The sequence below is a fragment of the Hydractinia symbiolongicarpus genome, chromosome 8, assembly GCF_029227915.1.
Source record: "Hydractinia symbiolongicarpus strain clone_291-10 chromosome 8, HSymV2.1, whole genome shotgun sequence".
Lineage (NCBI taxonomy): Eukaryota > Metazoa > Cnidaria > Hydrozoa > Anthoathecata > Hydractiniidae > Hydractinia > Hydractinia symbiolongicarpus.
The window spans coordinates 12,890,747-12,915,931 of NC_079882.1; the positions used below are offsets into that span (position 1 = coordinate 12,890,747).

The window sequence follows — 25,185 nt, forward strand, 5'->3', positions numbered from 1 at the left end:
CTCTATTTGTCAAAGTGCACATGCGCCAAATGAAAAGCTCGCGACTCTTTTCATAAGCGGAAAATGCAGCCAAATGGAAACGAGCTTTAATTCTATAATTCAGTAAACGCTTGTGTTGGAGAGGTTGCTGGAAGTGGTTCGCTTTTTTCTTTTAAACAAATATGAAATTAGTACCCTTTGCACACCAAGGGGAATTATTTCTGCATAAGAAGAGATATCACCCTTCCTCCCCCTTTCTCCAAGCAAACTTTTAGCAAAAACAAAAAAGAGCTTGGGGAAGAGGTTTGAAAAGACTTCCGAAAAAACCTTGCAGAGAGTGTGTACGGGGGAGTGTGTTACAAACCAAAACATTGAACAACAAGTTTTTAATTTTCACGAACAGAAGCGGTGCGTGGCTGCATCATCCTACATCCTTGCAACATTACCTGGACAGGGCTAAATAGAAGGTACAACATTTTATCTATTTCATGTTCCTTACTTGTAGATGAGCCCATAAATTTGTTTATATGTAAAAATAAACTATCTGTTCTGTGCAAAAGCTGGAGCCTTAGCTAGCTTGCCAGTTTCTTGCATTCTTGATTGTTATAAACAAGTAAAATCCTATAATATGAATATCCGAATTAAACTTAAGCCTATAAAATGAAAAGAAGGAGTTTGGCTTGCTGCCCTAGCCTAAGACTTAAATATGTATCACTTTCTTAAGAATTTAATTTATCTGTTCTGATATTTAGTCCATAACCAAGATGGATGCACAAATCCAAAAAAAACGAAAACATGAAGATGATGGCGAAATCAAGTTTGAAAGTAAAATGAAAAGTGCTTATAGGGTACAACGATTTTATATCTTTTAAGTTTTATTAGGTTTAATCCTGGGCATTATTAACTAGTAGCTATGTCCCCAGCAGAGGGGAGGGGTCATAAAATGCTTATGCCTGATAAGTCCTAAACTTCGGACTGGTTATGAGTTTAATCTTTTTATAATAAGGGTGGCCACACTGTCTAAAATTTCTTAAATAACCTAAAAAATAAGATAAAGAGCATCCTAAATTCTCCTAGCGAAATAACCTAATATTTGAACTCACATAATTATTCCTCCTAAAATCTCCTAAAGTTATTTTTTAATGACATCCATTTTTTTCAAATTGTAAAAACTTTTTGGTACCTCCTAAATTCTTTAAAATCTAAAAGGATAAAGTTTTTAAATCTGTCGCCACCCTGTCTGCAAAAAAAATCTGGCCCAGACAATAAACTCTTGTCTGTATTATATTATCATACTGGTATTTATCCTTGATGATACTGTAGCAACACCCCAAAAAGTCAAAAAAAATAATTAAATCTATTAAACACAATTTCAACATCCTAAGTAATTCACAAAGAAAGTTACACCTAATTAAAGATGTTACAGGCACTTTGTTCCTCGCCCTCCAAGGTATTGGGTTATAAAGTAAAACTTTATCTAGCTACTAGCGTACATGTAAAAATACATGTCTACATTTCTTTCTCAAAAATTACAACTGTTTTTTCCCTACTACTCTATTTGCTGTAGAAACCATATTTTTGTTTGGTATTTATATGTTGTATATAAATCTATACATACAATGTTTTAACATTTAAGAATGGAATTTTTTGTATGAATAATAAATGAGCAGCTGAAAATGTCAAAATGACATGACAAAGACCTGTAATTAAATTCTGCCATGTATATACTTTTCGTACTGATTTAAATAATAATAACTGATTTAAATAAGTTATGATCACTGAAATTTTATCAAAGGGACAAAACAATGATGTTGCACCAAATAGCGCCTCCATTGTGTTTTCATTGCCAGAAGAAGTTGGTGTACTGGCTGATGCATTATCAATGTTTAAGGTATATTATAATTTTATTTTTTAATATATTTATCATAAGTAAAGTGAGTCCTAACAATAAGAAGGGCTAATAAATTAGGGCCACCTAAACTATGGGGAAAAACATTTTAAATTTTCAATTCTAGAAAATAAATAGTTACACAGACTGACTAAATAAACTAGCAGTTAAAATAAACACCCATTAAATGAGCACCTTTGACTCATTCAACCAGTAAAAGTATATATGCTCCTGGAGAATTGTCCAGGTGAAGAGTCATGATTTTATTGGACACTTATTTATATATATATATTATAAAATTACCTTGATGTTAAAATAGGTGTGATTTGACAATTTAAGGTTTACCTAAATTTTATCATTTTTACCCATCTCCTTCTCTAGAAATATAAGAAGACTAGTACATAAATTCTAAGGTTGATCTCAATTTTTTTTTTTGTAGAACCGACAGATAAATTTAAGGCATATTGAATCTCGCCCGTCTAAAACCAACAAAGATGATTATGATTTTTATGTTGATATTGATGAAGAATTAACTCACTCTGAAAATGTTAAGTTGGTTCTTGAAGATCTAAAGGAAAAAGCAAAAAGTGTTGTTCTTCACCATGAAGAATCAGGTTTGTCAAATTTCTGTCTATATATAGCACCTTATTTATACAACATTACTGTATGTTTAAATTTTTGTTGAAAATCTTTAGTACCATGGTTTCCAAGAAAGATATCTGACTTAGATAAATTTGCTGATCGTGTTTTAAGTTTCGGTGCTGAATTGGATTCTGATCATCCGGTAATACATTTGTATTTAATATGTTTTATTGCTTTAAAATGACATGCTTAAGATTTGAATAGTGTTGTTATATATTTAGGGCTTTACTGACCCTGTCTATCGAGCAAGGCGTAAGGAGTTTGCTGATATTGCAATCAACTATAGACAGTAAGTACTACGATTTATTTTTTAAACTTCTGTGTTGACACAGACCTAGGAATTTTGAAACTTCACCCAAACTAACTAACTTCACCCAAACTAGCTTAGTCATTTTTTCTTGTAACTCAACTATTCAACAAATCATTTGAAATGATATGTTATTGGTTTCCTACATTTCTATATATGAATTTATTAAAAGTTTTATAATCCTTACTTTGAATTTCACTCTCATATTAGTTCTTGTCCTATAAAAGAAAATTTAGATTAAAATATATAAGAAATGAAAAAAAAAATTGCTTCTGAAAAGATCTTCATGACTGTCATTCCTTGACTTTATTTTTACATTATGAACTATTATTACTTTCACTTTCACTTGCATAGGGGAGCATTTCTCTTCTTCGCATTTTCATTTATGTACTTTTATATTTATTGTTAGTAATCAACCACTACCTCAAGTAACATACACAGAGGAAGAAATCAAAACATGGTATGAATATCTTGTGACACGCCAAATCTTGTGTATCTCTGTGCAAGTGAATTTCGTAAGGAGGATATTTCTACGTCTCAATTTTTAGCCAGCAAATTAACTTTTCATTTAACATTTTGACGTTGTTTTACGTTAAATGAAATTAGAGAAGCTATTGCATTGCACTTATATGAGATCGAATAGCTTAATAACAGGTGGAAAGAACTGAAGTCTGAGTAAACACATCATTTTTTAAAATGAAAAGGTTTGATAATGTCATCCAAAAATCTTTAAACCTCAATTTTTGTAATGGTTACAAGATCTTTTACATTTTCTTGATCAACCTTTTAGGCTCAATTCCATAAAATAATAATAAAAGACGTTTTTTAAAAAATATTTTCAACCTGATGATGTTTTTTACACGAAAAGTTTTAAAATAAATAAATTGATGTGGCGAAGAAGAGTTTACCTATTCCCATAAAGTTTTCTCTCTCTAATCAATGGGTTTTTCCACAGGCCATTCCACTAGCATATTAATGGAATAAATATAGCCGTGTTTTATGCGTTATTCAGTTTCCCTAATACTTAGCAAATTGCATCATTTTATATCTGCATATATTATATATTGTCAGATCACAACAATGAACACTTCCTTCAGACTTTCATTAGTGGTAAAACCTCGCTGCAGACGCCAGCAATTAACGGACAGCATGCTTCCACATCAATGTGTGGTATGCGGTTAAGGTTACATCAGCAATGGTTGCAATTACATCATGCGTTTCTGTCACTTCCTGTTTTACTGAAAATAACTGACTTACATTATTTTTTTCCTGCTTCTTTCTAAATATAAAAGTTTTTTAATCTGTCATGTGTTGAAGTTTTATTTATATTTTTTCTAAGGAACTAAAACATTTTAGATAGTCTAATTTGATATCCCAAACATTTTTGATAGTTCAATTTAATTGCCTAAGTCACTGTCTGGATGTTATCTTATTTTGTAGAAATGTATTTACAAACTATGGGCATTTGACTGCATCCTAATTTTAGATTTGATATTAAAATTAAACTCATAACCTTTCTTAGCCACATTGTCTAAATTTTGTTTTTTCAAATTTTAGGGACGCCGTGTTTACAGAACTGAAAAAGCTGTATCCAACTCATGCATGTCGAGAACTCAATTATATTTTTCCATTACTTGTGGAGAATTGTGGATACAAGTACATTTATATATATTCCTTATTTTTTGAAAGTGATTTAATTTTTTTTTGGGATCAAATTGATTAAACAATTAGGGTCCGTAATTTTTATCTGGTTACAATGTAACAGAATATATTTACTTTATATACCTTAAGTTTTATGAACGTAAGGTAACCAATTCTATAAAATTTTAAGTTTTTTAACTTTACTAACATTCGTGTCATAATTGTGTGATTTTTGATGCACCTTTTTTTGCCAGGGTCGGATGCATTCCACAGTTGGCTGATGTTTCCAAATTTTTAAAAGGTATTGTCAACAATAAGTCCTCCAAACCCAATTGATATTGTTTACCTGTAAAATGTCCACAAAGGCGAGAAAAAATAGCTCAAAGTTTTTATTAAAAAAAGGAAAATAAATTTCCCTCTGTATTCTTAGCTCATCAAAGCGTTCCCCAATTGTTTTTAAAGTGTTTTTTTAAAAAGTCAGAGTATAAATGGTTAATCGGAATGTCATTGCAAGACTTAATAATTAATTAATAAAGTTTCACTTAGAATGCACTGGCTTCACATTGCGTCCTGTGGCTGGTTTATTATCATCACGTGACTTTCTTGCTGGACTCGCTTTTCGAGTTTTCCATTCAACTCAGTACATAAGACATGGCAAGAATCCAATGTACACTCCGGAACCGTGAGTACATTTAATACTATTGAAAAAATTAATATCTAATTTTTTTTTTTAAAAAAATCGATCGTAACAAAACGATATGGAGCGGTAGACACGCGATTCAGGAAGTGACCTGAATAATTCACATTAGGCTATATTTTTAAGCGTGTTTTAGGTTTAATTCAATCAAAAGAACTTTATACTCTTTCAAATTCTTTAATATTTTTTATGGGGTATAGCAATTAAAATTGCTCACAATCTCACCTTCGTGTTCGCCTAAACAGACAAGAAGGATTTCACCCTATTATAGAAAATATTTATCCTGTGTGCGATTTCTTCTAGAGATGTCATTCACGAACTTATTGGACATGTGCCTCTGTTTGCAGATCCTAGTTTTGCTCAATTCTCTCAGGTATTGTTGTAGTATTATTTAACGTACTTTTTGTATCACACAGTGGTCAACAATACTGACATTTCCTACCATTTGCCTCGTTTTTTTAGAGTCAATTTAAAGTATTTTTCCCAAATTCTTCGTTACAACGTGATATGATTATAAGTCCTGCAGGAAAGTATTTCTAAGCCTGAAATAACCAAATTCGAAATTTTGACACACTGTTAGAACAATTCGATACAAACACGTGTCAATTACTGGTAATTACGTCATGCATACGCCCACTAACGGTAGAAATATTTTTAATTACGTCATGCATACGCCCACTAACGATATTATAGCTACTGTTAGCTACATATTAGCTACTGTTAGCTACATATTAGCTACTGTTAGCTACATATTAGCTAATGTTAGCTACATATTAGCTACTGTTAGCTACATATTAGCTACTGTTAGCTACTGTTAGCTACATATTAGCTACTGTTAGCTACATATTAGCTACTTTTGGCTTTATAAAGAAATAACTTTTTAAGTTTAAAAAAAATCTAAACATTTTAATACGAAATCTCATGCACACCAGAAAGTTATGCCTAACTGAGAATGCTGCGGACACTCTGTGCACTCTATCCCACCCAGGTGTAATGGGGTAAAGTTAAATAAGACTGCTTTTATATGTAGTTTTAATAATGTTTAATTGGGTCTTTACTCTAGTCTAGGATAATAGGAGATTAATAAAACATTTTGATGTACTGTTATAGCCTGCGTTTTATTTGCAAAATTAAAATGTAACCATGCATCGAAAGCAATACACTGTTTGCTTAATCACTAACTTCTGCAAACGATAACCAAATGTGCATCTTTGTTTGCTCAGTTAAGCTATTAGCTTTGTGATTTAGCTTGTGCGCCATTTGAAATGAAACATTTTTAATTACGTTTTTCGTATGACACTTACATAACATTTCTAACAAAAAATATCTCGTTTTTATAACCACTGTTTCTGGCCATCTTTTTATTTACCAACTTTAGGCTACGAGTTCCTTCGTTGTTTTTATAAAATGCGTATAGTTTTTTAAAAACATGACCAAGCTTTAATATTCATGACATATTTTTTCTGGATTTTAAAAACACGAGAAACGTTTTCATGATTTATTTAATGATTATGAATACAACGTGCGAAACATATTTTTCAGAAATAATCATTGTTAAGGATACTGTAATGGTTGAGACACATTCAATGTATTCAATATTTCTCAAAAGTTCTGGGTTTTTTTTTACAAAATTTTTTATAAGATATAAGTTAAATTTAAATTTGTAATTTAATTTTTTTCCCACTAAAACGTCCGAAACGTCCCCTCAGTTTTTTTTATTGCATGTGCGTAATACTTTAGTATACAGTTCAGTAACTCGAACACTGGTTAAGTCAAACTTTCATTTTGTTAATACTTTCTTAAAAAAAACTCGGGTTAACTCGAACTCAATTAAGCCGAAGATCCGTTAACACGACCCATTTTTCGTCCGTCCTGTGGTTAATTTTTTCGGATAACGATAACTTTTTACTCGAGAAAAGTAAAATCAAGACTAGATAAATGTGAGATTTTAATTATTTTTTACTCCTGGTGTAATACAGATAGACAATGTTGTCTGTCAAGAAAAATTCAATAAACAAGGGACTTGCATGCTTTTTTCATCGCCAAAATCTCATTTTAGACTAAATTCGACTTAACGAGAGCTTCGTTTACCTCAAAAATTCGTTAACTCGAACGGTCCCTTGGAGGTTTGAGTTACCGGGTGTTTACTATATTAGTATTTATATTGACAAAATGTAGTTTAAATATCTAGGTTCCTAGAATTTCATTTAAGTATCTAGAGTTTTATGCATTGCCTTGATGGTGGACACATTCCAGTATTATAATGTAGTTAATCTTTACTTTAGGAAATCGGTTTAGCCTCTTTGGGTGCGCCTGATGAATGGGTTGAAAAGCTAGCCACGGTATGAGATTTTAATTTGGGCTTGATATGTTTTTGTTCTGTTCGCATGTTCAGCTTGAATTGGTTCTAAATTTTCTCTTCCGCAGTATCTTCCCTTTTTAATTTTGGATTGTTTACTATGTTAATTTTGTTATGATTAAATTCGTGTAAACAAACTTTAGTTGTATTGGTTTACTGTTGAGTTTGGTTTATGTCGACAAAATGGAGAAGTAAAAGCATACGGTGCAGGATTGTTGTCTTCATTTGGAGAATTACAGGTACTTTTTTTGTCACAAGAACATATATTTTGGCTATAGCATAAACAGACCAGTAAAAAATTTTATAATGAAATATATAATTTAACTGGAGACATTAAACGTGGAAAGATAACAAAAAGGCTTACGTAACAAGAAAAAAAACTAAACTGTGATATTGGCCATCAATTGGCTGACCTAAATTTTTATTATAATAGTATATTAACCGCGGCCACGTATACAAATTTCAATGGAATTAATTATGGAAAAACAGATTTTTTTGTTTACCTAGCATGCTATCAATTCATATCTCTTTCTTTTTCCCGACGATCAACTTAATTAATCGTTTGGATAAATGTCTATATTATACCACCAGTTGCAGCGAAAACGATCGGGATGCTTAAATGAAGGCACTCATTTTACATTCTTTTTTCCCCATTTATCTCATAGCATAGAATTTCCTGATGTACATATCTGGTGGCGTTTGGGTTGAACACCCTTATATCAAAAAATACCAATTGACCTGTACACCAAAAACCACAAGCACTCACATCGCATTTTGCCTCATCATTGCAATTAGCTGTTGCTTGATCGAAAGTTTCGCCCGTTAACGGTTGTAGCTTAAGTTCAACTTGAACGTCCTTACGTACTTCGTTTAAAAGGGCAGCAGTAATTTGTCTTATGTGATTGAGCTTAAAAGCTCCCAACCATTCTGATACGAACGAGATTCTAAAACTGTTGCTTAGTTAACACATATCCTTCATCTTTTAATGGCAACGTTGTCAACCAGATTGATACCCCGTTTTCACAATTCAAGTCATTTAAACGTTCTTTTCTACATCCAAACTTTCTGTAATCTGTGACAACTTCTCTTTATTTCTTCCTTCTTTTTCTGACCTGATCTTCACTTTATCAGCAGCAGCATTTGCAGGTGATAATTACGAATCTGCTCTACAATGTCAGATCCTATAACTTCCGTCATCATGATAGAATTGGAGTATTCAATCTCGCAAATCTCTGAAAACATTGGGAGACCTAAACCACCCAATTTCGGAGGCAAGGAGAGGAATCGTCTTTCCTTTTCCGAACATTTGATACCCCCAGTCAACGTAGGAATAAATTCAAACAAAATGTTATTATCCACTTACAAAGCAGCTGTGGGTTGCATGTATCTTTGCAATTTCGGATAACAGGGAAATTTTTTTCGCACCGATTTTGATCTTATCAGCCATGTATCCAAAATTACTTTTACTTATTATTGTGATGTTCACATCGCTATCACTTAAAACTATGTTTCCTTTTTAATTTTTTTTTAATTCATTTTTTACTATTAACAAAGATTTTGTTGCCTCCGGAAAATATCCAAACTTTGATCCCAATAAACAGAGTTGATTCGACCAACATCTTAGACTGCACAGCCCTACAGCAGTAGTAACATTATCAGCATAAGCTACTGTCTTTGTTTCGTTGATTACCTCCATAATCATAAATATCATGGAATTATGGTAATTGCATAAACAGCCATAGCTGTGGAATCACCCCGCCTTGTCCCTTCCTAAGATTTAAGCTCAATTCTCCTAACATAAGTAACCTAGATGCTATCCAATAACATTTGTTCATGAATGTTGAAATTGATGGGCAAATTATCTTTATATTATGTAAGAAAACATTTCCGTTCACAGAGTTAAAGCATTCGCAGCATCCACTTATAACGCAGCTTCTGTATTCTCATCCTAAAATACTGTGTTTATTGCATAAATCGCACCTTCACAGCCTGTATCATATCCAGCACCAACGATCCAACCGATGAAATGATATCGTTACATACAGCAGATATAACAACTTTGTCCGCGATTTTTCTGAGTACCTCCCCAAAACTAATAGGACGAAGTCCTAAGGTCCTTATCAAGAGGAATCAGACGACAGGCTAAGAATGCTTCCAATGATGCAGAATCTTCCTTGCTAGCGTATAATTTTAGTATGATTTTTGAAAATGTTTCACATAAACTGACAGAACTTTCTCCGAAGTTGTTGGAGGCAAGTATTCTTCTTCACTGGTCGCCGCTTTTCTACTGCCTCTGCATCAATGCTTTCATAACGAAATTGCCCTGGTAACAAAACGTCAGGGTCAGTTTTCTTTGCAGTAAGATGCTTTAGGTTAGATTAAGTATTCATTCAGGGGTAAAAGGGGGTAAAATACCATGCTGCCTCTTGTAGGTCAACAATTTGATCCTACCATTAACCAAATTTCTACGATATTTCCGTCCCAGATTTTGGTTAGTTAAATGATTTTAAATAGTCCTGGATGGTTTGACTTTAATGAAAAGTTTCGTTAAATTTCCTGCATACCATCGTCTTTCCAATGCTTTTAGATAAACCTCTGCTTTACTGTTTTTCGAAGGCTTAAACGATATCTTTTTCAGCGCCGTATTATCAAGCCAATCGTTCATCAGTCTGGCGATCTCATCTATTTATCGTTTACTAGCTGTACCAGTAGGTAACAAGAACAGGTTCTTCCTCCAATATACAGTCTTTTCATTAGACATTTAATAAAGTCCTTTTAAAACTCTTGTTATCAAATTATCCCCATTTGTATTTATACCTTCTGCATAACGGATTGCTTCAATTTTACAACAAACAATTTACAAACAAAGTTAACGTCGATTGAAACAAAGTTTTGCATAGTTTTAAGAAGATGAAAGAAAACAGTCCGGCGTCTTTAGAAGACATACCACAGTATAAAAATACAGTTTACCTACATTAAATTTGTGTAGCTTGTGAAGTCCTAAAATAACATTTGACTTAACAATTTAATTAAAAGCGTGTATACGTTTTTTTATATATATATAAGAAACCTAAGCATTTGTTTGATCCTGGAGTTTCTTAAAATTTCGATAATTTGAGCCTGAAATGTTTCCTAGTTTTCCTTATTTGAGCCTAAAAAGTTTCTTAAAAAAATATTTTATTTACAATGTTTTTTATCAGTCATTGTGTTGGTGATGCATATGATAAGCTTGCAAATAATGACCTTGACGATTACAGAAGACTATTGTTTCAGAAAACCGACTGTTTAATTACAGTGGATGGCAGTGAGGATAAATTTGATTTAACAAGAAGGTTTACCAGACTATAAGGTACCATCTGTTACACTCGGAGATCCTGTTTCAGCATTACCCGAATGTAATCAAGTAGTACCTGAGAACGTTAGTGATTCTACAGAGGGTAATCAGTATCTAGATGTTGATCAGGAATTAGATAATATGACCGTGGAGGAGGGTGGCATTGACGGGAACATTTTTGATTTGTTTAAGATTTAATATATACATTAGTTTGTTATAAATAGATGCATGTTTAAACATCTACTTTATGAAAAACTCTTTTATTTTGTCCCCGTGTATTTCGCTTTTATCGTATTCATATTTCTTTATGAAGATTTCCAGAAACTATATAAATTTACTCCGTGTTTATTTTTAGTATTGTGTGTCAGACAAACCAGAGCATCTTCCTTTTGATCCTGATAAGACATCGCAAACAAAATATCCGATAACCGAATATCAGCCTAGGTACTTTGTTGCAGAATCTTTTGAAGATGCCAAAGAGAAAGTGAGGTTAGTGTGCCGTAAGGTTTTTATTGTTTATGAGTTTAAATGAATAAATAAATCAAAAAGGACATGGAAACTCGAGGGAGGCTTCAAAAACATAACATGAAAAACTTGAAATTATGAAAAATGCTTTCGTTGTTTTTATTTTTCTACAGTAGCTAGTAAATGTACCACATCTCGCGCCACGCGTTCATTTTATTCTCCTTACGCGCATTGACGCACATATACACTACGCAACTACAGAATATCTTTTTTTGGAACCAGAATAACGTCCAGAAGTTTAACCCTGAAAGGATTTGTAGTATGCGGAAATTTTCTACGGTGAGGAGAAGAGCAAAATGATGACGCGGTTGCAGACGAGTGTGAGTAGTTGATATTTTCGTTACATTTATTTTGATTTTTTGCTGGGTTTCCATGCCTTTTTGAAGCTGAAAATTGTAAAAAAATGCTTATAAAAGCGCTATTTCCTTTTCTAACCAAGAGAGTGTTTAGTATAAATAATTGCAATCAAGAGTCAAAAGATGGCCTTATTTTCTCCTATAGCTATATCCTCAAAATTGTCTGCAGTATCTTACAATTTGATTTCGAATGCTTTTTCGAATGTGTTATACAATGCATTATCAAATTTACATTATTTATCCATAAGTATAAATTATTTATTGAATTTATATTCTTAGAAATTGGTCCAGCAAGATTCCCCGACCGTTTATTGTGCGTTACAATCCCTATACGCAATGTATGGAAACTTTAAACAACACAGAACAAGTTGTAAAGTTGGTTGTGGATGTAAAGAATGAGATGGACAGGATTGGACAAACACTCGCTAAGTTTGCTTAAATGAACGATGTTAAAAAGAAAAAAGGATTAAGTGGGTGCGCAAAAATAAAAATGCGAGAAAATTGAAAGAAAAACTTGATGTATTTTTTATATTAAAACTGATGTACAATTTTTTTTTTAAATTTGAAAACTTTTTGACACATTAGGGTGTATTGTTTTTTAAACGTGCTAAATTTACCAACAGGTCACTCTGGTTGGAGCGGTCTCTTGAATTTTTTTTGTTGCTTGCGCAAATCATTTGGTGGTAACATAGGCTCCGGCTGTCACGTGATCAAGTTGTTTCGTTGTTGCATTCCCAATATCAGTTTTAGCCACCCAGCATTCTTATTGTTTAAGTTTTTCCCGAAATGTACATTTTATTTATTATTTTATATCCATGTTGTTACTTAGTTTTTTTAACAAACTTATTACTTATTACTTATTACTTATTTTAATCGATTCATATTGTCGACCGCGGTTTTTGTCAGACCAAATTTGGTCACTGATGAATGTTTAATATTTTAACATCAGCTGGTCTCTTTTCTTTCGCCAGCCTTTATTTTCCATCGGCTCTGATGGACTTTTTATTTAAACTTGAGCCTCAACGCGAAATAAACAAATAAATATCCTGTCAAGTCTGATTTCTGATAAAAACCCTCTTTCAGCGGTTCGTAGTACCTACCTTCGTAATAAATTTCGAAACAAAAATTTTAATTACAATTGCTGTATTTCGCAAGAACTAAAATTGAAGGCTTTTCTTATAGAAAATTCGCGATCTAAAATTTTTGCGAGTTAAAAGTGGAAGGCATATTTCGTAAAGAAATTTTTGCGAATCGAGGCTATAAGAATATACTTCCGAAAAGCAAATGTGAAAGAAAAATTCTCGCGAAAATTAATTCCCTTGTAAAAAGCATTTTTCAATAAGTCAAGTTTATCGTAGGAAACAAGAATAGGCGAAAGTCGTTTGTTTATTTTTAGAGCATGGAGTTTAAAAATCCCACGTCCATTCACAGTACATTACAATCCATATACGCAATGTGTCGATATTTTGGACAGCCAGAAAAGAATTGTTGGTTTGGTGTCGGAAGTCAAGTCGAATCTCGAAATACTTCTAAGCGCATTGAAGAAGCTGGAACACGCATGAATGTACGTACGGTATTAACATTTTTGCAAAAGTAGACATTTTCGTGGCAGTTTTTGTTACTCAATCGGGGAAAATAAAGTCAAAAATATTTTCGCTAGTAAAATTCAGTAATCAGCATTTCATAAATTTAGCGATTTTGACCATTTTTATAACAGATCTAAAGCGCTTAAAAAGGGGAAAACGATTTTTTTTATTTTCGTAAAAAGTAATTAAAATTTGTTTTCTCCATGTTCTTGTTATTTGTCTTTATTGAATTTTGCGTAATATAATTTTTTTCATGTATTTATATGTCTATATATATTTTATTTTATTTATAACAAAAAGGATTGAGTGAATGTTATTTATAATTGTTTGTAGGTTTATGTATTTTGTAGGTTATGTATTACCTTCATGTAGACTTATTGTTGTGATGCTTAAACCTGAATTTTGTGTCCTACAGTGTTCCACTACACTTATTTTAAGGGATATAAAATATAGCTGGTGTTGTATAAAATATTATTTGTAAATTTTTTTAAAATTTTTGACAAAATGTAATAATAGTGATTCGTTTGAATTGTTTTTATTTCGGATGAAAAGCGTCCACATGATCTTGTCCAGTTCCACACAATATACAATTCATTTCATATTCTTGTTCGAAATCCACCACTGTAAAGTTATATTCATGTTCAGCTATGAGATGATCGCAGGAGGAACAAACATGCTGATATGTGATTTTTTCACAATCTTCTACTTGCTCGATATTTTTGTTTATTATTTTCACGATGCTTCGGTCTTTGCATTCAGCACATGCTAAATAAAGTGAATAGGGAACCCATGAATACGAAAACCAATAGTATGTGCATTCAATCACCAATCTGTCCCGAAAAATATTAAACCGTGCGTAAACACCTTATTATTCATATCCTGTGAATCCATGCATATCCTAGGTCAAAATGTAAATATACCACCACTTTACCCTAACATACCTTTAATTTTGAAAACGTAGCATTGTATCAGTCAGTACTTTCAAATCTTATTAAGTAAAGTAAGAGATTTACAATAATTGTTCTATATATCACCAATTGTTGACTATGATCGCTACAGAGAGGTCAGTTATTGGGGTAATGTGGATTAGGACCTTCAGCTAGTACTTGTAAAATGGTTTCGTTATGAGCGTTTCACTTAAAAAGTGTGAAAAAGGACGAAATATTTAATTTATTCATAGATTGGTAAAAAAAAAAGAAGCAATCATTCAAGGAAAACTAAGGCACTTGTTTTCACTTGCTGAAAATAAATTATTGTTTTAATACAAGTTCTTTTTATAATAATTTGAACTAAAAAAAACTATGAAGACTTAACAACTGCATGATAAAATCTCTTTGCCTGATTAGTCGCGTAAATATTTTTCCTTTGCGAACAGAGTTCTCGCTCCACAACCCTTTATATATTGATAATCTAGCACTTATGTAGATGTGATTTAGCTTTAAGAACCTGCCCAAATCTTGACATTTAATTAGAGTCACGTGTGTTGAAACTTTTTCAAAAAGGGTCGGGGGGATTTAGGAGTTTTTTTGACTGGTGTAAAATAGCCTCGAACAGGCTTAATTGATTGTCAGGGTGATCTCAAGAACTACTGGGGTTTTAAAGGGCGTTTTGAGTCACATAAATTTTACTTTTTTTGTACAACTTTGAACAAGAATTACAAACATTAAATATCTTAAAAACGTCTTAAATATTACATAAAATCATGGACGGAATTATTAAGTTTCTTCAGCGTCGGGTCTAGTAGATGCATATTTGATACCACTGTACTCATAATCGGAGCGCTCACACGTAAAAGAAAAAATAGATTTTAAACATTTCTTGCAGACAATTTGCAAATATCATGTATAGATACCAAAGGACCTACAAATAAAAAAATGGTTTCCTGTTTACACTAATTCTACCAAAAATGGGCTTTTTGTGAAAAACATTGCCAGTACAGATCGCATGACTTCACCACCCAAAATAGCGCCATTTTAAACTGTCTACGAACATGTCTGGCGCAAGTCTAAACACAAACTCTTACTGTAAATAGTTTTTAGTACCTTTTTATTTAATTTATTTTTATTTTTCTCTGTATATATTTGTTTTTAATTAATACTTATAGCAAAAACGTTTACAGATACTGGAGTTTTTTAACATGTAGATTTTTTCCTGTTTTAAAACACACGTACTCATTTTTACATTTCGAACCGATGCGCACGTGGAGAACTGTAAACAAAACAAACACACAAAATTTTCGATACTGATCGATGGTCATGGCATCGACTAGAAAAAAAATTAAACTTTCATTAAAAAAAACAATGATAACGCTTGTTTTATACATGAGTACTAGTCGATGAATCTTCCTCAAGATCCTGTTTAAAAAATGCTGTTGAAAAGATATTTTAAATTGTTTTGTTTTTAGCGAAAGTTAATTCAGTGTGATCGAAAACATGACCAGGTGACTTTAAAGCCTTCTGACCTAATAACTTAGATGAAACTGTTACAAAGAAGCACATTGGACAAATACTTACGTGATGAACGTAGAGACACTAAGCCACTAATATCATTATGGGATTGGAGCAAGAAATGTAATTATACTTGCAAGGTAAATCAAATAATGGAGTTATTAACTGGTAGAGCTCTAAAACTTCATCGTTTTTATTGAACGCGGTAAAGGTCAAATTATCGAAGTAATACAATCCCGCTCACTGCCAGGCAGTATGTTAGTGATGAACAAAGTAGTTCTTCTACAATATGACTTACACGTATCATACTCGCCCGTCATGATCTGAGGTCTGATCGGGGTGAAGCACTCTCTGTTGAGAATGAAATACGGATGTACTATGATAAACATTCACCTATGTATACACACCATCCGAATAAACTATCTGAGTTCATCACTAACATATTGCCGCACGTAGTGTAGTGGGTTCGTCTGCGGCTCCCAGTTCTGGGGACCGCGGATCGAATTCCGCTCACTGCCAGGCAGTATGTTAGTGATGAACAAAGTAGTTTTTCTACAATATGAGTGGATGTTGTTGCCACCTGCCCCAGATGAAGTTCTACAGTTAATATTTTGAAACTGTAAGAAAAGCGAGTGCAAAAGAGCCACTTGTATTTCCCTGCTACTTAGTTTGCCCTGTACTGATCTCTGCGGCTGCAGTAAAATATGTGAATCAGATATATATGTTGATGAAAATGACTCCTAATGACCCAGATGATGAAGGTTATAACGAAGACGACGGTATTAAAAACTACCACTAAAAAAATTTGTTGTATATATTATAATTATATTCATAGAAAGTTGTTAATTGTAATTTTATTTACTCTGTTTATTCAAAGTTTATCCAAAATTTAAAGTGTACACTTATAACATTGATGACGTCACTAGACAACATTAGCAGTCGTAGCAGCTAAAAAATAAATACACACTTCTGAATGTAAGCTGAAAGCGTTCGCGACATTTTCTGTACGTGACTAAAGTTTACCACTAAGACAGCGGGGAAATAATAGATGGAAAGCACTGAACGAGAAAACAAAAACAATACGAAAAAAACAGAAGAGAAAGTGCGTGCTCAAAAAAACAAAAAAACAAAATATAATAAAACAAAAATATTGAAAAACGAAAATTCAATTAACGCATAACAACAAAATGCTCCACAATATTTGCCTAAATTTATTTTAGTAAAAATAATTTTGTCTCTCTTTTAAATGTGATCAGCTTTTTTATCGAGCGAATTTCTTTAGGAAATCGATTAAAAGACGTACGTAGGTATAATCTTTGAAAGTGTTTTTGCAAAGTAATGTCTTTCATCGAATTTCGTCAGCATTTCGAAGATTTCTCTTGTGAACAATAATTTCATTTCTCAAATATCTTGATCAATTATTCGTTGAACACTTTTGAAGGCTGTTATCATCAAAAGACATTCTCGTCTTTGTTAAATATGTAACAAACGTGTTATATCTTCAGTATGGCAGTACTTATTCTATACAAATCTGACTGAACATATCATCACTTTATGCAACTTTTGAATTTGGATAATTCTTAATGGAACATAAACAGTGTCGTTAAAGTCTAATTTTGACAAGACTAGCATTTCGGTTCATTATTTTCGTAACTAAATGGTGCATGTATGCGTAACAGTTTATATAATGACAACACGATACTACACCCTGTACATGATTATTCAAACTTAGGTGTTCATTCAATTTAACACCCAATACAGACCATGTTGGGACTCTTTCCATGTGGACGTCATCCTGTTTAATTTCAAAGGCCTTCGAAAAGTCAGCTAATCTTACAAGACTGATTTTATTTTTACTCATTGCTTCTTTGATATCCGTTTTCAGTTTCATCAACAAAGTAGTTGAGGAGTGTCCTTTTCGGTACCCGGATATCGTTTCCGAGTATAAAGATTTCTCATCGATAAAAATGATTATTTGTGTTAGGATAAAGGCTGAAATACACTATCCTTTTTCAATGATCATTTTCCAATTATCATTGAAAAATGACAGTGTACTTTATTTAGAGAAACTTTCGCGAGAGAAACTTTCGCAAATTTCGCGCTTTTTGACCTTTTTCGCGAAACTTTGTCTCGCAAAACTTTTTAAAATAGCCATTCGCGAAAGTTTCTTTCTAAATTGTCGATTTACGAAATTTTATCCACTAAAATTTTTTAAACATTTGCTGGTTTTAAATATTATTTCTTGATTATCCCTCACTTTGCCCGGCCTCCTGATATAAAAAAGAAAAACATTCAAGCCTTTGCATGCTGGTTGGACGATTGCCTTTTACAACTACATAACATCAGCCGATGGCAAAGATATCATAATTGATAGATGGAAAGCCGCTGGAATATACGACGCCATTGTATAAATAAGCTACTGAAGATAGATCCTTTCCATGGTATTGATCCCTTGGTCGATCAAGACCCTACCTTATTAGCTTGATGAAGAGGAGCGGAATGCTTATAGCCGAGTTATTGGCGAAGAAGACGATGACCACGTTGCATGGGAGCTGGAAGAAGACAAGCCTAGAAATGTGTTTGTTCTGTTTTCGGATTTTGACGATGAACCCAATTTGTAAATAGAAGTTGTTACATACCACTAGAAAGAAAACTACATCGTTAAAAACACTTCTTTCTTTTTTCTATCATAAGAAATATAGGGCAGCATTTTTATAAGGACATAAAAATAAGATTATAATCACGAATTGCGAAAATTTATTTTGCCAAAACTTTTCAATTTCAGATGGCGCAAAATTTTATCTCGGAAAATTTTTTTAATTTTAAGATTTTAATTTTTTAATGACTTTTTTTTATTGTTTTAAATCGAATCCATTGTTTTCGCACACGTATTTGCACGCGATATAGTTTTAGGCGTAAATATTTTCGAAAACAGATTTGAACAAGATAATTCACCCAAGAATAAAGACGGAAGAAGCGACTGAAAATTTTATTCAGATTTGGAGAAGCCAGCCTTTTAGCAGGAATTGGGTTTCGTAAATGTGCTGTTTTTTTCTCAATGTCAATTTCTATGAGATTAAGGAGGTCATCAAAAATATTCGGCGGCATTCTTAAAAATCGCGTATACTCTGCAATTTCCTCCACGCGCAGTTGATACATGTGAGTATTGTAGCTGTCGAGTTCAGTTCACCTATTTAACCACGGCTTTACCCGTATTTCTTTGCTTTCTCTTCCTACGTTCGGCTCTCTTTTTTGATAACATATACACAACAACAGCAGCTGCAATTTCTTCTTCAGAGTCCACGTTGCAAAGAAAAACATGATAAAGTTTCATGTTTTAATTATAGTGTATTCGCGCCAAAATTTTTCATTTTTAATGTCATTGGAATGTATCATTAAAAAATGATCATTGAAAAATGATAGTGTACTTCAGCCTTAAGACGTTCAAATACTTTGGAGAAAATAGGAAGGATGGAGATCCATCGTAGTTCTTTTAATGATGTAAGAACATTCACTTTTGGAATAGGTGGGACTCCTTTCCGCTGACACGGATTTCTTACCCGACCGGTATGGAAGATGTTGATGCGAAATAATTTTGTGGCTACAAATACGCAGTATAAATTTTGTCAATTATACAAAAATACAATTGTACCTGTCCTTAATTGGGAATTCATGCTTGCAAACATTTTCCACCCTAAAAGGGGATACTATGGTCGCAAATATTTTCAGCCTTGCTTTCCTAAAGAAGATGCTTATCTCTATAGAGGATCATTGCAATTACACTGCCGATGTCTAGAGAGGGGGACTTCACATATTTTTGGATTGGCTGTCCGTACTCTCCAGTGGAGGATTCGAAGTATCGTATGTAGAGAAAGGATGTTGTGTGGTTAAAGGGATGACCTAAAAAACAAGGGCTCTATCAGACGCACAGGCCTTGTTTCTTATACCGCTTTGTGCTCGGCAGTGAAATTGATCCATGATAGAATCAAAACAACCCAACCTGGCGTAAGCAGTCTGTCATTAACTGTTTATAAAGAAAGGGTTACCTCTATTTAATTCTTTCTTGATTTGTTTGTTGGCCATGCTTAACAGATTTGGTAAGTGATCGATAACAAATGACGTGCAACCGAAGCTCAGAGTTCAGTGCAAAACGTTTGCAATGGATTTGAAGCGACATGGATTGATTTTGACTCCTTGCTGCCTTAAAGAAATGATGTAAATAAGAATTTTTTTGTAGAACGAAAGAGTGGCAATTTGCATTTTCCAACAGAAACAAGACCCCGTGCGCAGAGTTGGCACTCTGACAACCACTTTTACACACTGAGGGCATGTGTACAAGTGTTATATTATGCTTTGTTCAGATTTCAGGCATAAAATTAAATGAAACAAAAAAACAGGCTCACAGTTCCATCTAAAATTTTTGGAGATTAATCTTTACTGGTGTATTTACACCAGCACACCATAGCCAAATACGCCCCTGAGGGTAGCTATATCTAGCTAGCTACTCATTTCCTATTTCTACCACAGCTAGTAGGTATATTCTATTATAGTTCTTATAAAACTGAACTGCTGCAACTTTTTCTGGCGTATTGTTATATATAGCTAGCTGAGATTAAATCGAGTTATGGGTAGCAAACACAACACTACTTGACAACACTTGGTGCAAGACCAGATCAGCAAATGCATTTCTTGAAGTAGTTAGAGACTTCCTTATCCGCATGATTGGAGATGTTTTTACCTTGATTGCTGTGTGCGTAATGACTAGCTAAATAATTCTGACTCAGATATCAAGATATAACATTCATCTAAGTGTCATGTGATGTTATATTTATTCAGCTAGTTAGCTAGCCAGCCAGTATTTTTTAAGCTATTTCTGTTTACTTTTCAAGATAATCTTAGATGGAATTATTGCAACTTGACCTATTACGTAATTTGAGAGGCAGGATTGCTACGGCTAGGGCAGAGACTGACTATGATTTAAAGAATATTATATATTTCCTATTTACACTTATGTGATCAGTCTCAGCATGTTGGAGCAACACACCCTTTCAATTATTTTCAGAAGTGGTCCACAAAGGCAGTTTTGGTATCTTTAAAGCTCCTATTAGCGCTAAAAGAAACTTTTTGAAATTCTTGCGCAACTGGACGACAGCCTTATGTGGGATTCAAACCAACAATTACTTGGACATGAGTCTAATGCTCTACCGACTGTGCTACATCCTCATTATTCAAATTAATTTGTCAATTTATGTCTGTGTTTGTTCAATTTGAGCAGAATTTATGACGGTATTTGTATTGCTCATTACTTTACCTATATTTGTAATTGATTATATTTAGAAAATTCATGATTTATTCTCCTTCATACATTTTTGTTCTTTTTAGCGTAAATACTAAAAGTAGGAACCAGAAGTAACCACCAGTAACCAGCAGTATTTTGAAGTAACCACCAGAGAACCACCAGTATTATGAAGTAACAACCAGAGAATCACCAGTATTTTGAAGTAACCACCAGAGTACCAGCTGTTTTTTTAAGTAACCACAGTTATTAATAATTTACTCCGGATAAGGCAGCAACAGCGGCGCAAAGATGTTGTAATTTTTATGCACCATAACCTTAAACTACTAAATATGATAAATGAATAGAAGCGAGATCTCTCTTGCAGTCTTATGGATTATTCTAAGGCATTTGACACCATGGACCTTAAAACCCTTCTAAGAAAATTACATCATCTTGGTTTTTCTGAGAACTCCTTGAGCTGGATTACGAGTTACCTTTCCGGACGCAAACAGTTTGTACAAATTAACAAAGGAAATCTGCATTGCTGACAGTATTATTTGGAGTTCCACAAGATTCTAATCTGGAACCGGTTCTATTTAACCTCTACATTTGCGACCTTCAGAGACATATAGATAGTAATATTTATCAGTATGCTGACGACACCACAATTTATGAACAGGCTACGTTTCAGGATTTAACAATATATGTATATCCGAAGTACAAGTTCTATTTGACAAACTCAACATGTGGTCAAATCAGTCAAACCTAATTCTAAACTCTAGTAAATCAAAATTAGTGTTGTTTAGCACCAAGCAATTGTCAGATCGTCACAAATTACGTAACTCTGATGTGATCAAAATCTTCAAAGATGGTGTACCGCTAGAACGAATTCACACATACAAGATATTAGGTGTTCACTTTGACAGACACTTAAATTGGTCTGTCCATATTCAAAAACTTATTGTATCGTGTAATATGAAACTGAAACAACTGAAGAGACTTGGCAAGTATACACCTTATCATATCCGGAAGAGTCTTGCTGAAGCTCTAATCCTGAGCAGGTTTTTATTGTTTTATAATATCATATTTTATCCTATTGTCCGACGAAGAGCCATTAATGTGGATATGTGAATAATAATAATAATAATAACTAGTCGATAAAGCCTGTGGAAAAATCCACTGAAGCAGGATAAAATTGAAAAATAGGCGTCATATGAATTTTGATGACGTCAGCAACCCATCTGCAAAAAAATTAGAACCTTTTTTACATTGCCTTTATTGTGTAGACCTTAAAGCGCTGATCAAGAAAATGTATGTAATCATGTGCTTTTGATGAATGGTTAATGAGATTTATGGGTTTAAAAATTTTGCGGATGTCAGCAAAGTCCCTAATAAAAGTACAGAAAATTATTTTTTCAAAATTTGAATACCTGTTGCCTTCATGTTATAGCTCTTGAAACGCTGATCAATCATGTACTTTTGACCAACGGTTACAGAAATATTGTGGTTTAAAGGTTTTTGATGACGTCATAAACCTGTTCATTCCGAAACGGATTTGGGGACCCAGATTTGGAAAGTTACCCAAAGAAAATTACCCAAATTGGTCCCAGGTGGTCCCTAGTTACCCACGTGGTTAAAAATCATTGACATCACCAACTCGTTTCCAAGTTATTTGGCCTTAAAATTTTAGGTGCACTGTAATGGCTTCATTAATTTGATATAGGATATTGACGTTAAAGTAGTGTTATTTTTGTCGCGCCCTAACGTCAAAAAATTTAAGATATTAGACATAACTTTTTTGGAAACATCAAAGGAAAATGAAGACATCCACTTTGCCTGTTGCAAACAGACACAATAATAATAATAATAATAATAATAATAATAATAATAATAATAATAATAATAATAATAATAATAATAATAATAATAATAATAATAATAATAATAATAATAATAATAATAATAATAATAATAATAATAATAATAATAATAATAATAATACTAATAATAATAATAATAATAATAATAATAATAATAATAATAATAATAATAATAATAAATAAAAGGGCACCCAGTGCCCAGGCCAATGCCTAGGCCCAATAAATCCATTCCGTGAAGATGAATTTTCGAAAATATGAATAACTTAAGTTAATTGCGAAAAACGAAAATTGCTTTTTTAGGATTAAAGTTCATTCTTTGAAATAAAATGTAACACGTTTCAAGGAAAAAACGTTCATATCAAAAGCATAATTTTTTTACTTGAAGAGAAACCATAAACGTATATTTTCTGCTGGATGCCACAATGTTTCTCAACAACATTTATTAACTCAATCGAACTTTACTTTGTCTACCAAAAGAAAAAAATGTCTCGCTTTGGACCCTCCTCTGTATAGCATTATATTTGGTTTACAATACACGACTTGCACAGTGGATACAATGGCAGTAGAGTTATCTCTCACGCTCGATGACTTCCAACTGTGCAGTTTATTAATTCATTAAATTCATTCGAACCTTAACGTCTACCACAAAAAAAAATGTCTGATTTTGGACTCTCCTGCGTATAGTGTTTTTCGGTATATTTGGTTTAAAGTTTAGATATTAGTTCGTTATTCAAAATATCAATTTCTCAACTGTTGGATAAAGCAACAGTCACACCAGACAAAAAACATTTTAGAAAAATCAGTCATGAACTGTTGTGTAGATTATAAAATGTTTCACATTCGAAGCAGCAGTTGCGTTTATTTCGTTTTATCTATTTAGCTGGTTCTACGTTGGTTACTTCAAAAAACAGGTGGTTCTCTGTTAGTTACTTCATAATACTGGTGGTTCTCTGGTGATTACTTCAAAATACTGCTCATTACTACTGGTTCCTACTTTTAGTAAAAACGTCTTTTTAGTCCTCTCCTAAAACACTGCATTTTTTCACTGTTGGGCTCATGCCTGTCTTCAATTTTTTTTTAAGTTAGAAACAGTGTGTTGACTATGGTACAAGGTTTAATTTAGCCTGGGAGTCTTCTAACTGACCCATGTTGTCGCTGTTTCTAAAAAGTGTCTATAGTTAGGCCTTTTTCTTTTTTTGAAAGCACAAGTCCTTTGTCAATAATTGGACCTGTCCCATCTTGTGACAGTCTTTAAAACGTTTGGAAATTGTTTGTCAATAGTTAGGCCTGTCCCATCTTATGACACATTTTCTAAAATTACAAGTCTTTTGTGTAGAGTTGAGTTTGTCCCATCCGATGTCATGGTTTTTAAAAGCGGAAGATTCCTTTGCCAATAGTTGGGCCTGTACCTACTTAAAACGGATTTGCATACATTTATCCAAAGTTGGTCCTGGCCCATCAATAGATGGGCCATCCCAACTGCTAAGGCACTTACCCGTCTTTTGACGTGCCAGTCCCGCGTCCAAAGTTGGAAGTCATTTTCTTAACTATTTATTAACTATTATACTATAACTATTTCTTAACTATTCTCAACTATGGACACCGGTGTCCATAGTTGGGTCAGAACAGGGTAACCAAAGAAATAATAAATTACACTAACAATGTTACTTTTTTATTAAAATCATGTACCACAACAGGTTTTTTTAGTATTTTGACCAGCTCAGCTTTTGAAGAACAAGCATACGTAGAATCCCTCAAAATTTTAGCAAACATGGGTGGATTTATAAACAAATTATAAGGAAATTTTGCTTTTTTGATTTTTTGCAATGTCCAAATCATGTGTCCTGATATTTATGAATTTCTTGTCCTTTAAAGAAAACCAAACTTTGTTAGAAAATTTAGCATTTTAAGTGCATATCTAACTTTTCCAGTTCACGAGATCCACAACTAATAATGGAAATGTATAATACATAATTTGCATTGTGTTTTCATCATCTAAACGTTTAAATTTGTAAAATTTGTTCACAGGAGACACCAAAACAAATTTTAATGCAGGAATCCTTAGCCAGTAAGCTGGGCTAAACGTAAAATAATGATATATTTACCTTTAAAATTTAGCATGTAAGAACCTCCATCTAAACAGATTTGATTTCTAACAGGGAATGCGTCAAATACACAAGCCTTGCACATCTCGCATCTAACTTTATTCTTGTGCTGCTTTCCCTGCCATTTTTATTTATTGAGTGGGATACAAAGGAATGAAATC

General features: G+C 32.9%; 2 protein-coding genes across 6 annotated transcripts; one reads left to right on the forward strand and one right to left on the reverse strand.

Moving 5' to 3' along the window:
* Positions 1-294: 294 nt before the first annotated feature.
* Positions 295-13,843, forward strand: LOC130654060 (phenylalanine-4-hydroxylase-like). Of its 3 annotated transcripts, XM_057456579.1 has the most exons (16): positions 295-446; positions 732-827; positions 1,775-1,870; positions 2,307-2,481; positions 2,563-2,651; positions 2,731-2,798; positions 3,226-3,276; positions 4,374-4,472; positions 4,712-4,758; positions 5,004-5,139; positions 5,458-5,527; positions 7,440-7,496; positions 7,657-7,752; positions 11,203-11,336; positions 11,595-11,692; positions 12,008-12,150. In XM_057456579.1, exons 2-15 carry the CDS (start codon positions 744-746, stop codon positions 11,653-11,655), a joined length of 1,263 nt encoding a protein of 420 aa, XP_057312562.1. In that variant the 5' UTR covers positions 295-446; positions 732-743; the 3' UTR covers positions 11,656-11,692; positions 12,008-12,150. The 3 variants fall into 3 exon arrangements, with proteins under 3 accessions (XP_057312562.1, XP_057312560.1, XP_057312561.1); XM_057456577.1 differs by lacking the exons at positions 11,595-11,692; positions 12,008-12,150 and adding an exon at positions 13,125-13,843; XM_057456578.1 differs by lacking the exon at positions 11,595-11,692 and having other exon boundaries at positions 12,008-12,307.
* Positions 13,772-25,185, reverse strand: LOC130654065 (protein Churchill-like). Of its 3 annotated transcripts, none has more exons than XM_057456585.1 (3): positions 25,025-25,182; positions 19,808-19,962; positions 13,772-14,079 (listed from the first exon to the last, which is right to left on the reverse strand). In XM_057456585.1, the coding sequence occupies exons 2-3, from the start codon at positions 19,842-19,844 to the stop codon at positions 13,850-13,852; spliced, it is 267 nt and encodes an 88-aa protein (XP_057312568.1). In that variant the 5' UTR covers positions 19,845-19,962; positions 25,025-25,182; the 3' UTR covers positions 13,772-13,849. The 3 variants fall into 3 exon arrangements, with proteins under 3 accessions (XP_057312568.1, XP_057312569.1, XP_057312567.1); XM_057456586.1 differs by having other exon boundaries at positions 19,808-19,958; positions 25,025-25,177; XM_057456584.1 differs by lacking the exon at positions 19,808-19,962 and having other exon boundaries at positions 25,025-25,185.